The sequence below is a fragment of the Glycine max genome, chromosome 6, assembly GCF_000004515.6.
Source record: "Glycine max cultivar Williams 82 chromosome 6, Glycine_max_v4.0, whole genome shotgun sequence".
Lineage (NCBI taxonomy): Eukaryota > Viridiplantae > Streptophyta > Magnoliopsida > Fabales > Fabaceae > Glycine > Glycine max.
In genome coordinates, this window is record NC_038242.2 from 16,583,359 (window position 1) to 16,595,604 (window position 12,246).

A 12,246-nucleotide genomic window follows, 5' to 3' on the forward strand; every position below is an offset into this window, starting at 1 on the left:
ATTAGATCTTAAATCTATAACTATATTTTTTAAAAAAAACAATTTGGATTCAAGATCCAATTCATTTAAGTGGATATGGATTTGGTCATATCCACTTAAATGCTATAAAGTTTTTTTTATTACAAATTTTAGTAATTAAATGCTAAAAAGTGAAAACTTAGCACCAGTTCATTTAAGAATTATTTTAAACTAATCTTAGCTAAGACTTTTATTATCGATATTGGTAAGGGTATTTTCGGCCTACCTTAACCAAAGCAATTTTGGCTGACATTAGCTCAAACATTTTTAGACCGACATCAATTAGGACTATTTTTCAACTGATGTCGATTAGTGCAATTTCAGTCGACGTTGGTCAAGGTGTTTTTGGTCGATCTTAGGTAGGGTTATTTTTTGGTTGAGATCGACTAAGGTTTTTAGTCAATATCGGTTGATGATATTTTTTTGCCGACCTCGACTAAGGGATTTTCGATCAGCATCGACCGTGATTAGTTTTTGGCCAATGTTGGTTAGGGTTTTTGTGACAAACATCAGTAAGGTTTCTTTTTGTTGATGTTGGTCGTTGATATTTTTTTGCTAACATAAGTCAAAACTATATTTTTTATCAACATTGGCTAGGTTTTTTTGCTGAAGCTGGTTGAAACTATTTTTTTGTTGGCGTTAGCTAGGTTTGTTAGCCAACATCGACCATGACTATTTCTTTTAGCCGGGTTGGCTAGGGATATTTTTTATTGACATCAACTAGGATTTTTTCTATCAACGTCAATTGAGGGAATATTTTGGTCGACATCAGCTAAATTTTTTTGTTGATGTCGGTCGATGACGTTTTTCGGGTAATGTTGGCCAAAAAAATCACAGTCAATGTCGGGAAAAAAATAGTCTCGTATGGCATCGACCAAAAAAACGTTAGATGACATCGGGCAAAAAATAGTCCCAATCAACGTTGGCTGAAAAAACCGTTACCAATGTCAACCAAAAATTAGTCTCAATTGATAACAGCTTAAAAACATCATCAGTTGACGTTGCCCAAAATAACTCTAAACAATATCGACTAAAAAAATTACTTCTACCAAAGTTAGCCAAAAAGACCTAACTATCATCGTCCAACAAATTGTATTAGATTTAAAAATCCAAACAAATATTCAATTCATATCCAATTAATTGGATTGAATTTAAAATCCAAAAAAATGAATTTGAATATGAAATCAGATCATTTAAATGGATTTAAAGTGAATCAGATTGGATTGATTTTATATATTTAAATTTTTTTGTACAACACTACCGACACAATCAACCAAAAGCACAAAAACAAGAGAGAAAGATTATAAATACATTGTCTTTTTTTTTAGAGGAACGTGGTTTTTTTAGAAGAAGATAAATATATTGTTTAATACATTCTTTAAACATATTTTTTTACTCCTCGAAAAAAAACATATTTTTATTAACTAAAATACGTTAAAAATCATAAAATTTTATAAATTTCATTTATTATTTAACGAGTCTCATAATTCATAATTTTTAATAAATTTTACTCCCTCCATTCTATTTTATAAGAATTTTAAAGTTTTGATACAAATATTATAAAATAAATTATTATTTTAGATTTCATAAAAAAAATTACTTTTTGGTTCCTGAAAGTTAATTTTTTTTCCTATAACTTTATTTTTTTTAATTTTAGTCAGTTTTTATTTTTTCAATTTTAGTTCTTGTAAGTTTTTTTGTTCATTTTTTAGTCTATATAAGTTTTTATTTGTTCAATTTTAGTCCATTTAAAATTTTATTTTTTTTTCTTTTATAGTCCTTTTAATTTTAAGTTCATGCTTACACTAATCAAAATTAAAAAAACATAAATTTATAGGGACTAATAATAAAAAAAATTATAAGAACCAAAATTAAAAATATGCATCTTACATGAACTAAAATGTGAAAAATAAACTTACATGTCCTAAAAATAAAAAAAAAATATTAACTTACAAATACCAAAAACATATTTAAATCAAAAATATTATACAACTTTTCAATATAGTCTTTATCTCTCCAATTAATCTATAACTATTATAAAAAAAAATAACTCCATATATAATTTTTTTTTAATGGACACAGTCTACTATATATGTCTTTAATAGTATTTTCGGTCATAGCATGAAGTGCTGCAAAATGACGTTAATGGGTTTTATTTTCAAACTTTTTTATCAAAAGGGGTCTCTTTTCAAACATAGTCCGGGGTGGGTCTTTTATTTTTGGGGTTTCGCTATTAAGTTGGCGAAACATGCATATCGCCAAGCATTCACGCGCATGTGGATTTCGTCACCACCATTGGCGAAACCCACTGTGCATGCACCATTTATCTCACGCACCATTTATCCCACACACCAACTGGCGAAATAGGCATGGTTGATTTTTTATTTTAATGGAAAAAATTAGATGAAATAGACGAAAAAATTAAATATGATTGTAATTTATTATAGTTAAATTAGGGATGATTGATTTTAATGGAAAAAAATTAGACATGATTGATTTTAACGGAAGAAATTAAATATGATTGTAATTGATTGTAGTTAAATTAGGGATGATTGATTTTAACGGAAAAAAATTAGACAGGAAAAATTAAATACGATTGTAATTGATTGTAGTTAAAATCAATTACAATCATATTTAATTTTTTTCTATCTAATTTTTTTCCGTTAAAATCAACATGCCTAATTTTTTTTCGTTAAAATCAATCATCCCTAATTTAACTACAATCAATTGCAATCGTATTTAATTTTTTCCATTTAATTTTTTTTTCTGTTAAAATCAATCATGCCTAATTTTTTTCCATTAAAATCAATCATCCCTAATTTAACTACAATCTTACAATTGTATTTAATTTTTTCCGTCTAATTTTTTTCCATTAAAATAAAAAATCAATCATGCATATTTCGGCAATTCTACTGGTGGAACCTATGGGGGATGGATGCATGCATGACCATGTGATGGATGGGATGAACAATGCTTGCATGCAAAGTGGGTTTCGCCAATGGTGGTGGCGAAACCCACATGCCCGTGAATGTTTTTTGCTTTTTCTGTGCATGAACAGTGATGTCGCAAGATGTTTTGCAATTGGAGTTGACGATATGCATGTTTTGTCAATCTTAATAGTGAAACTACTAAGATAAAAGACCCCTTCAAAATATGTTTGAAAAAGAACTCCTTTTAGTAAAAAATTTGTAAATAAACCAAGAAGTGCCTTGTCTTGGCCCTAGTTACAAGAATGGAAAAAAGAATATTACTAAGAGTATTTGATGAAAAAATATTCAATATTATATTTTTTAAGAGATTTAATATTATACTACTTTATTAGTCTTATAAAACGACAATTAATTTGAAATGATTTTGTTTTTACTAAATGGGTAAAAGGTCATATAAACTGAAATAGAGGAAATAATAAAAATACTAATAAAGAATGTATTATAGACTGTGTTGTGATTTGTGAACGGTCTTGAAAGTTGAAACGCAGATAGATAGATAGATGATAGATGCATCGCACCCCAGTTGGCCTTGTTTGCGCTGCACGTCGAAATTTAAAAAATAAAAAATTGGAATAGCCCAAAAACAGAAACTAACCCGGCTAGCTCATAATGGCAGAGGGACCCGCATATGATTACGATTTCTGATTCTGATTTCATAATTATTTATTTTCCTCCTCCAATCTTCCTTCAGCCCTCCAAATCCTAACCGTCAATTCCATTTCCAACGCCGCACCGGAAGTCATGGGCATGGACTACTACAACATACTCAAAGTGAATCGCAACGCCAGCGACGACGATTTGAAGAAAGCCTACAAGAGACTCGCGCGTATATGGCACCCTGACAAGAACCCCGTCAACAAGACCGAAGCCGAGGCCAAATTCAAACGAATCTCCGAAGCCTACGACGTTCTCAGCGACCCGCAGAAGCGTCAGATCTACGATCTCTACGGCGAGGAGGCGTTGAAATCGGGGCAGTTTCCCCCACCCCCGCAGTCCTCGTCCTCGTCGTCCTCGCGCGCCTTCCACCACCACCACCACCACCACCGCCAGAACAACAACCCTCCCCCGGCCTCGGCCTCGTCGTTCCGATTCAACCCGCGCGACGCCGACGACATCTACGCCGAGTTTTTCGGCCCGGACGACATCGGCGCCGGTGCCTCGTCCCGCCGAGGCGGCGGCCCGGACGCCTTCTTCCGGACCTCCAACGGCGGAGGCGCCGCGTTCAGCGCCTCCGCCGCTGCAGGACGGAAGGCCGCCGCGGTGGAGAACGCGCTCCCGTGCAGCTTGGAGGACCTCTACAAAGGAGTCAAGAAGAAGATGAAGATTTCCAGGAACGTCTACGACGCTTTTGGGTAAAGAGATTCTAACCCTTATCTTAACCTAATTTGATTTAATGTGCTTGTTTTGAATTGTTTTGTGGGTTATCCTTCACTTAATAAGCTATTGTGTGCGTCAAATGGTTGGTTAATTAGTCTTGTGTTTGGTTGAAACTGATTTTCAACTGAGGGTGAAAATAAAGTACATTGAAATTGAAGAAGATGAAGATTTCAAGGAACTTCTACAATGGTTTTGGGTAAAAGAGATTCTAATTCTTAACCTAACTTGACGTAATGTGTTTGTTTTGTGAATTATTCTTCGGTTAATGACCTATTGTGTGTGTTAAATGGTTGGTGTGTTTAGTTGGTCTAAAGGTGTGTTTAGTTGAAACTAATTTTCAACTGAGGGTGAAAATAAAGTACATGGAAATTGAAAAGGGTTACTTTTTAAATGCAAATTCCCCACCTACTAGATCAATTGTGTGTGTACGCACGCGTTTACAATGAAGGATTCCCTTAGCTGAATGTTCTAGAGTTCTAGTTGCAAATTTCAAATTCTCTTTGTGATATCGAAGTCATTAGCCTTTAGGTTAGTGTTTACCTACTAAACTTTGATTCCCTTAACCTTTGACTGAACAGCTTTATGTTTGATTGTTCTGGAAGTCTAAATCTTTGACTGGCTAGGTAATATGACTTCGTGGTTTTTTCTTTCCTTTTTCCTCTGTTGTTTTTGGCGGTATTCACTTTTTCCCCTTATGTAGATTGCTTGTCTATGCTTGGTAGTTGGGTCATTTATCATCTATATTTTAGTGGAAAGATATGACAGAGTATTTTGAATTCCATAGTGAATCCATGCATTGTCAATCTTGGAAGAGCAAATCTGCCATTGTGAATCCATACATTGTCCATTTTGGAAGAGCAAATTTTCCTAGTTAGTAGAAATTTTTCTTGGGCCACTTTTTTAACAATGGAAAATAATTTCTGACCGCCTCTTAAATGTTTCTAGTCTACAAATAGAAGGATATTGTTCATAAGTATTAAGTATAACGCTTCCCAGAAACTTTGTTATGCTTTTGACCTTATGGACACAATAAATTATTGTGAAAGGTAATGCCAATGCTGTAAGATATGCATTTTTTGTTTGTCAGTAAGAGGCAGCTAATGACTGCCATGCACATTGCACAGTTTGCACTTGCTTCAGCTGGACCTAGTTAACATAGTTCTTAATTATATTAAGACTATCTGCTATCAGGAGTCAGAACTGCCGTAGTATTTGGCAAGTGTATTGATTGAGACAAATACATGTTATTACTTTGCAGTTGTCTTGATTATAAACTGTTGGATTATGCTGATCAAAAAAAAAAAACTGTTGGATTAATTACTCATCTAGTTCCTATAGTTAGAAAAACTGTCTCTTTTAATCCCGATACTAACAATGTTAATGGCGGATGGCGGTTCATGACGGAAAGTCAAAAACCCGCCATAAAAATATGACGGATGACGTAGTGGAAAATGACTGATGTTATGGCGGACAAAAAAATAATAAAAATATACATATAAATATAAATAAAAAATTTAAAAAAAACAATGGATTGCATTCAAATAAAAAAATAAAAACAAAAAATGGGTGTCAAAAATAAAAAAAGGTGTCAAATAGAAAAAGGAAAAAAAAAGCTACCCTCATCAAAAATGGGTGTCAAACAGAAAAAAGAAAAAGCCCTCAGTCCAGGAAAAAAAACAGACAATTCTCAAATGTCTAGACTTTCTTCCTTCTTTGTTTAAGAGGCCAGTTTGCCGTCGTCGTTGTGCACCAGAGCATTGCCGTCGACGTGCGTCGTGCGTCATGCGGCGGTCGCGTGCGTCGGTCGTCGGTTTCTTGTGTGCGTCGTCTGCTGGTCTCTTGTCGTCGCGCTCGAGAACGTCGTCTGCAATTGTTGTGTGTGTCGCCGGCGCCCGCGCCGCCGTTCGTTGCGCTGGAGACTGCTGCTGGTCGCACCGCTGAAGAGGAGAAACTCAGGTATGGTTGGCTCGGGTCAGCCCAACCCCTGTCGCGAACGTTTTTTAAAATAAAAAATCCGTTATTCCGCCATGACCGCCATGACTATGGCGGCTGTCATAGCACCGCCATAAGCAACCTGCAATGCCACCGTTATTTGGTGGCATTTTTCCAAAATTCTGCGACTCCATTCCGCCATGGCCGCTTTTTAATAACACTGGATACTAAAAGTATTTTATTTAGTACCTACACGTATCACTTTTAATCCCTACAAATATCATTTAAATCCCTTTTAGTCCCTATGACGAGGGGTAAAAGGGATTAAAAATGGTATGTGTAGAGACTAAAATGAGATATTTTTAAGTATAGAGACTAAAATGAAAAGCTTTTGTAATTATGGAGATCAAATGAGTAATTGGACCTAATTTGTTGCCTTTGTGATCACTTATATATATAATAAGTTTTACGCTTCCACACTAAGATTTCAAAAACAATTTCATCACCTTCCATTTTCACCGCCCTTGCTTTTGCCTATCCTTGTGTAAGATAATTCATAAAGGTGTGGAATCTAACGGTTTATATACATCATTCATATGATTTGAAGATTAACTCTAAACATAATTTAGTGTGGCTAATTTTAAATTTTCTATCAATTATGATTTTTGGTCTCTTATGTTTATCATAGAGAACTAATTTTAGAATGTTTGAATTTTGATGGCATAAGTAAGCACAGTTGAAATAATGTTCAATTTCAGAATGTTTAAATTTTGATGGCCTACTTGTGTTGTAAATTAAATATTTTACGTAATTCTTTCCTTCAGAACTTATATGTATGGAACATTCCTTTTGATACCATACACCAACTCTAGGATGCTTAATGACTTCTAGAACTTGCCTTTGTCAAGTAAAGTAAGTAAGATTAAGGTCGTTTGCCTTTGTCTCTATTTTGGAAGAATGGAATCGAAGAAATGAAACGACCAAGTAGAGCGCATGTGCTGAATGAGTGGTAAACAAAGTAGTATAATAAGCAAATAGGATATGTAAAAAAAATGCTCCTTCAATTCCTTTTCTTTTAACTATTGAATTAGTGAAAGAAAAGTCATAAAATGAAAAAATAATGATCATCGAATCTTATCGATGATATGAAATTGCACCGATTCCTTCATGTATCGTACGATTCAAAGTTATTTGAGATTTGTCTTATGATACAAGTCAATAGCTAGCTGAATGATATGATTCTAATAACTGTGGTTTAGACTTTACACTTTGTTCTATTTCCATTTACTATTGTTTTTTTGTTCAAATCAGTTCCGAATTAGTGGATGCTGTCAAAGGTAGTGGTGATGCCATACACAAAAAGGAAGAGACTCATAGAATTGCAGAGGCAAATAGAGCTTTTGCACATTTTCATTAATTCATGAATGGGATCTATATAGACAGACCCATATAGAGAGTATTTTGAAAATTGTAATCTGACAATTAATCTATTACCCTATTACTTCCAAGAAACGGGGAAAGATTTGCCTTGTTTGGTACTTACACCATAAATATCTTTTTAGGAAAAATTCTGCTTTGGTTCTTTTACATCTGAGAAGTGGATATTTGTGTTTTTTGACAATATTTGACACATGCAATTCCATTTCAGCAAATGTGGGGATGTGGAGGAGATTTTGACTATCGAGATAAAACCTGGCTGGAAGAAAGGAACAAAAATTACCTTCCCAGAGAAAGGTAACCGTGAGCCTGGTGTCATCCCAGCAGATCTCATTTTTGTGATAGATGAGAAGCCGCATGCTCTTTATAGAAGGGATGGTAATGATTTGGTGATCAACCAAGAGATAACCCTTCTTGAGGCCCTTACTGGTAAAACGTTGGATCTCACCACCTTGGACGGAAGGAGTCTCATGATCCCATTGACAGATATTGTCAAACCTGGTGCTGAGGTTGTTGTCCCTAATGAAGGAATGCCTATATCAAAAGAGCCTGGGATGAAGGGGAATTTGAGAGTTAAGCTTGACGTCAAGTATCCTTCAAGGCTAACTCCAGAGCAGAAGTCTGATCTGAGGAGAGTTTTAGGTGGAATCTCATGAATGTTTAAGTTTGCTATTTGGTATCACTAGTGAATGCACGTTGTAAATATATCATGTGCATACTGTTGATGCATATGTGAATAACAGGAATACTCCACGGGTGAAACTGAGTATAAAGAGCTAACATACGATGTGCCCATAATTTAGCATTTGGACTTTTTTGCAGGGTAGGAAACATAAACGACTGTTTGGAAAGCGTCAATCTTAGTGAAACAGATAGATAGGTAATTCAGCTGAGTTTCCATCATTTTGCATCAACTTGTTTTATCTTTTGGTTAAAGTCGTGAAGATTACTAGTTTTGAGATAGGTTCACAACGAGTCATGCTCATACCATGAAAATTGTATATATTGATTGTTTTTTTATTGGAGGTTCCTTTATTTATATGCTGTTCTTCTAAAATTTGAAGTACGACTCAAGATACATTACATCCCTTGAATATGTAGGAACCCTTTATGTATGATTTTTTCGTCACCTGAAACTCTTAATTTTACCAAAGTGTATTTAAATTTCTTTCCAAATCAGATACTAGAAGTTGTAAATTGTGCTTCGTCGGCGAATGATAGGCACGAAGTGTATTTTGCTTTATCAAATATGATTGATGTGTGACTTTGATTCTACAATAATTTTTGTTCGAATTTAATTCCTTAATTTGTTTCTTTAATCTTTAAATTGTTATTGGTTTTACTCATAATCAGAGGTTCAGCACTAATTTGAGATAGAAAAATGATTTAAAAGGTTTAAAAGAGTAAAAAAATGATGAAATTGAAAGATTTTGCAGTACAATTTTTTGCATTTGTATAGGCATAGTTTTCTCTAATATATTATGAAAATTCAGATATTTCATATTCATATTGGAAAACTTCGGAGTGTCGTCATTGGACTTAATAGTACCTCGCTCGTTGGTGTTTAATGCTCAAATGTCATTCATACCCATGCTTAGGTTTATATGTTGCAAAAATTAGAGTTATATAGAGCGATAAAATACATTGTTCAATGAAGCTGAACTTTTATTAGCGTCTAAACGTTTGAAATTAATTTAAATGAACTGTATGAATGCACTTTTCTCACTTTAAATGGATATATATATATATATATATATATATATATATATATATATATATCGTGAACCATCTATAAACTGACAGTAAGAAAAATACTACCGAAGTTAATGAATTTAAAATGCATTTATCTAACTGATGTAGCATTTTAAAATTACTTGTGATATTCTTGAAAAATACAAAGGAGTAGTTAAGTTTTCTGTGCGGGATATTACGAGCGGCTAGGGATGAAAATGGATAAGATTTAGGTAAGATCATAATATGTTTTCATATTGGAATTTTAAAATAATATTCATATCATTTTAATTCTCATTTTCATATATACCTACTAGATACATATATATTCATACCTTACTTCCACCCGCAACTCATACTTATATAATGTTAATAAAACATATATTAATTAGAAAAGTTACTACAAGTAAATTAAAAATTTACTCTAAAATAATTCAAACATAACATTAAAACCATTCATGCATAATACTAATTTTGAACCTATATATATATATATATCATCAAGATTAATATAAGTGATTTTATCATAAATTTTAATTTTATTTCAAGATTATTCCTGACATTAAATGATTAAGAGGTGATTACTTTTTCAAGATAATTTTTTTAATCAACGAGTATACAATATTTTGTTGATAGCTAAAAGTGCACTCATTTTCATGGAAAAATAAGTGTATATCATTGATAGATCTCATAATTAGTTAGGGATAAAAAGAAATTTTTGCAATAAAATAGTCTTATGTTTATTATAATTAGGACCAAAAAAATATTATATTTTATTTCTTATATATAGAACCAAATTAAGCTAGTATTAAAAACAAGCAAACATAATATTGATTTGTCGAAACATAAGTTATAAATAAATATTACAAATATAATCATCCATTACAAAGATAAGTCATTAAATGGGCGCAAATCTACCCTATTAACTAAAGTATCAAACAACACAATATCATTCACAATGTAATATCAATCTTAAAACAACTTGTAAACAAATTCATAAATTTATACATAAAAAAATAAACAATAGTTCAATATTCTTAAATAAAATATAAAACAAATTTAATATATATAAGATATGTTGAATTAAAAATTCAACTATTCTATGTTAGACTGTTATTATTAGACATAAAATTAGGAAAACATGTTTTTTATAAAAAAAAATATATATGTTAAATAACATATATCAATACATTAATATTTAATATATATGATATATACATGTGCAGGATCAGATGGGTGGGTACAATAATACCCATTCCTGCAAAAAATTACAAGTAAATACCTACCTTCATCTTTAATAAACATGTAATTATTCTCCTCATTTGCAGATACTTTTAAAGATATTCATAGAATTTGGGTTCACTGTGTCATCTCTAAGTATGTAGGTTTATGATTTTTTATTTTAAAAAAAAACTAGTTTATGTAGTAAAAATATACAACACATTGGGTGAGAATTTTATTTCTTCTTTTTTGCTCCAAGCAAGAATTCATGCAATTTTGGGCATGCGGTAGTGATTAAGGCCTTGTCTAAGTAACAGTTTTAAGATTCAAATTTGACAGTTAACCCTATAAGTAAAGCTTACTACATTTTGTAATTTACTTTCATTGTGAATCATCACTACTTGGTAGGTTAGAGGTTAATTTGCACTTTGCTTTTACTTTTAAAATGTATATCCATTCTTCTTTTATTTTAATATAAAATTTTTACTATCATTAATACTCTCTATACCCAAAATATCTTATTACGTTGTTTAATCATTATTCTGGAAAATAATTTTGAAATTTTGCTTTAATTTTTTAGTCCTAAAAATTAATTTTTGTAATGTAAAATAGCCTTTGAAAAATTATTTTTGAAATAAAAATAAATTTTCAAAAACTACTTTGTAGAATTCTGCTTTAGATTTTGTGTCTCAGAATTCTACTTTCCAGAATAATGATTAAACAACGTAATAAGATATCCATAAATCACAAAAAAGAGCAAAAACATATTGTGTTTTAGTTTGGAGGTTGAAAAAACCCTAATATTAGACAAAGAGACTAAGCAAACAAGAAAAACTATAATAACATATTGAATCGAAATTCATAAAGATAATCAAAGAGAGGAACAATTCTAACGAAAAAGATGAAGAGTGTGTAATAACCCGCAAAAAGAATAAGGTTTAAAAAAAGTTTTATATAGGCCCATGTTTAGTTTATGTTGCTATGAATCATGTCTAATTGGGCTTTGTCTTGTCGCTGAGGGTTGATGGACTTCGGCCATTGCTTATGATTGTTTATGTCCAATTCTCTTCCAAATAAATGCTAACAAAACAATTTTGAATAAAATAAACAAATAAAATTGAACAAGCTTCTTTTAAATTTATTTTGATTTTATTAGCGGTTAAACTATTTTAAGTAACTTTCAATAAATTTATTGACAAAAGTACTTTTATCTTCCCATTGTAATTTTATTTTTGATAATCTAACTATTTGATAAAAATGATTTTATATTGCTAAAATGTGTGGCCAGTGTAGTCTAACTCTCTTTTTTCTGTCCTAGAGGGGAAACCTGATTTTAGGGAATATTCATGGTGTCGTGTTTTGTTTTATTTCTTTTGGATTATAGGTGTGATATCCTTGGCAACATGTCACTAGCCATCAAACCTTTTGGTAGCCAGAATGAAGAATTTATTGGCATTGCTCAGTGTCAAGAAATTTAACCAGATTTGGTTGATTCTCTGCCAGAACCACAGGCCACAAAATCCCAATAATATTCAGAATC

General features: G+C 32.1%; 1 protein-coding gene across 1 annotated transcript; it reads left to right on the top strand.

Annotated features, from left to right (window-relative positions):
- The first annotated feature begins 3,393 nt into the window (after nucleotides 1-3,393).
- LOC100781572 (dnaJ homolog subfamily B member 1) lies at nucleotides 3,394-8,793 on the top strand. The gene is made up of 2 exons (XM_003527006.5): nucleotides 3,394-4,360; nucleotides 7,966-8,793. The coding sequence occupies exons 1-2, from the start codon at nucleotides 3,750-3,752 to the stop codon at nucleotides 8,408-8,410; spliced, it is 1,056 nt and encodes a 351-aa protein (XP_003527054.1). The 5' UTR covers nucleotides 3,394-3,749; the 3' UTR covers nucleotides 8,411-8,793.
- The last annotated feature ends 3,453 nt before the right edge of the window (nucleotides 8,794-12,246 follow it).

Excerpts from the sequence above, each read along its gene's own strand:
- LOC100781572 (XM_003527006.5), top strand. The coding sequence starts at position 3,750 with ATGGGCATGGACTACTACAACATACTCAAAGTGAATCGCAACGCCAGC. Across the intron at positions 4,361-7,965 it reads AACGTCTACGACGCTTTTGG|CAAATGTGGGGATGTGGAGG; the intron begins GTAAAGAGATTC and ends ATTCCATTTCAG.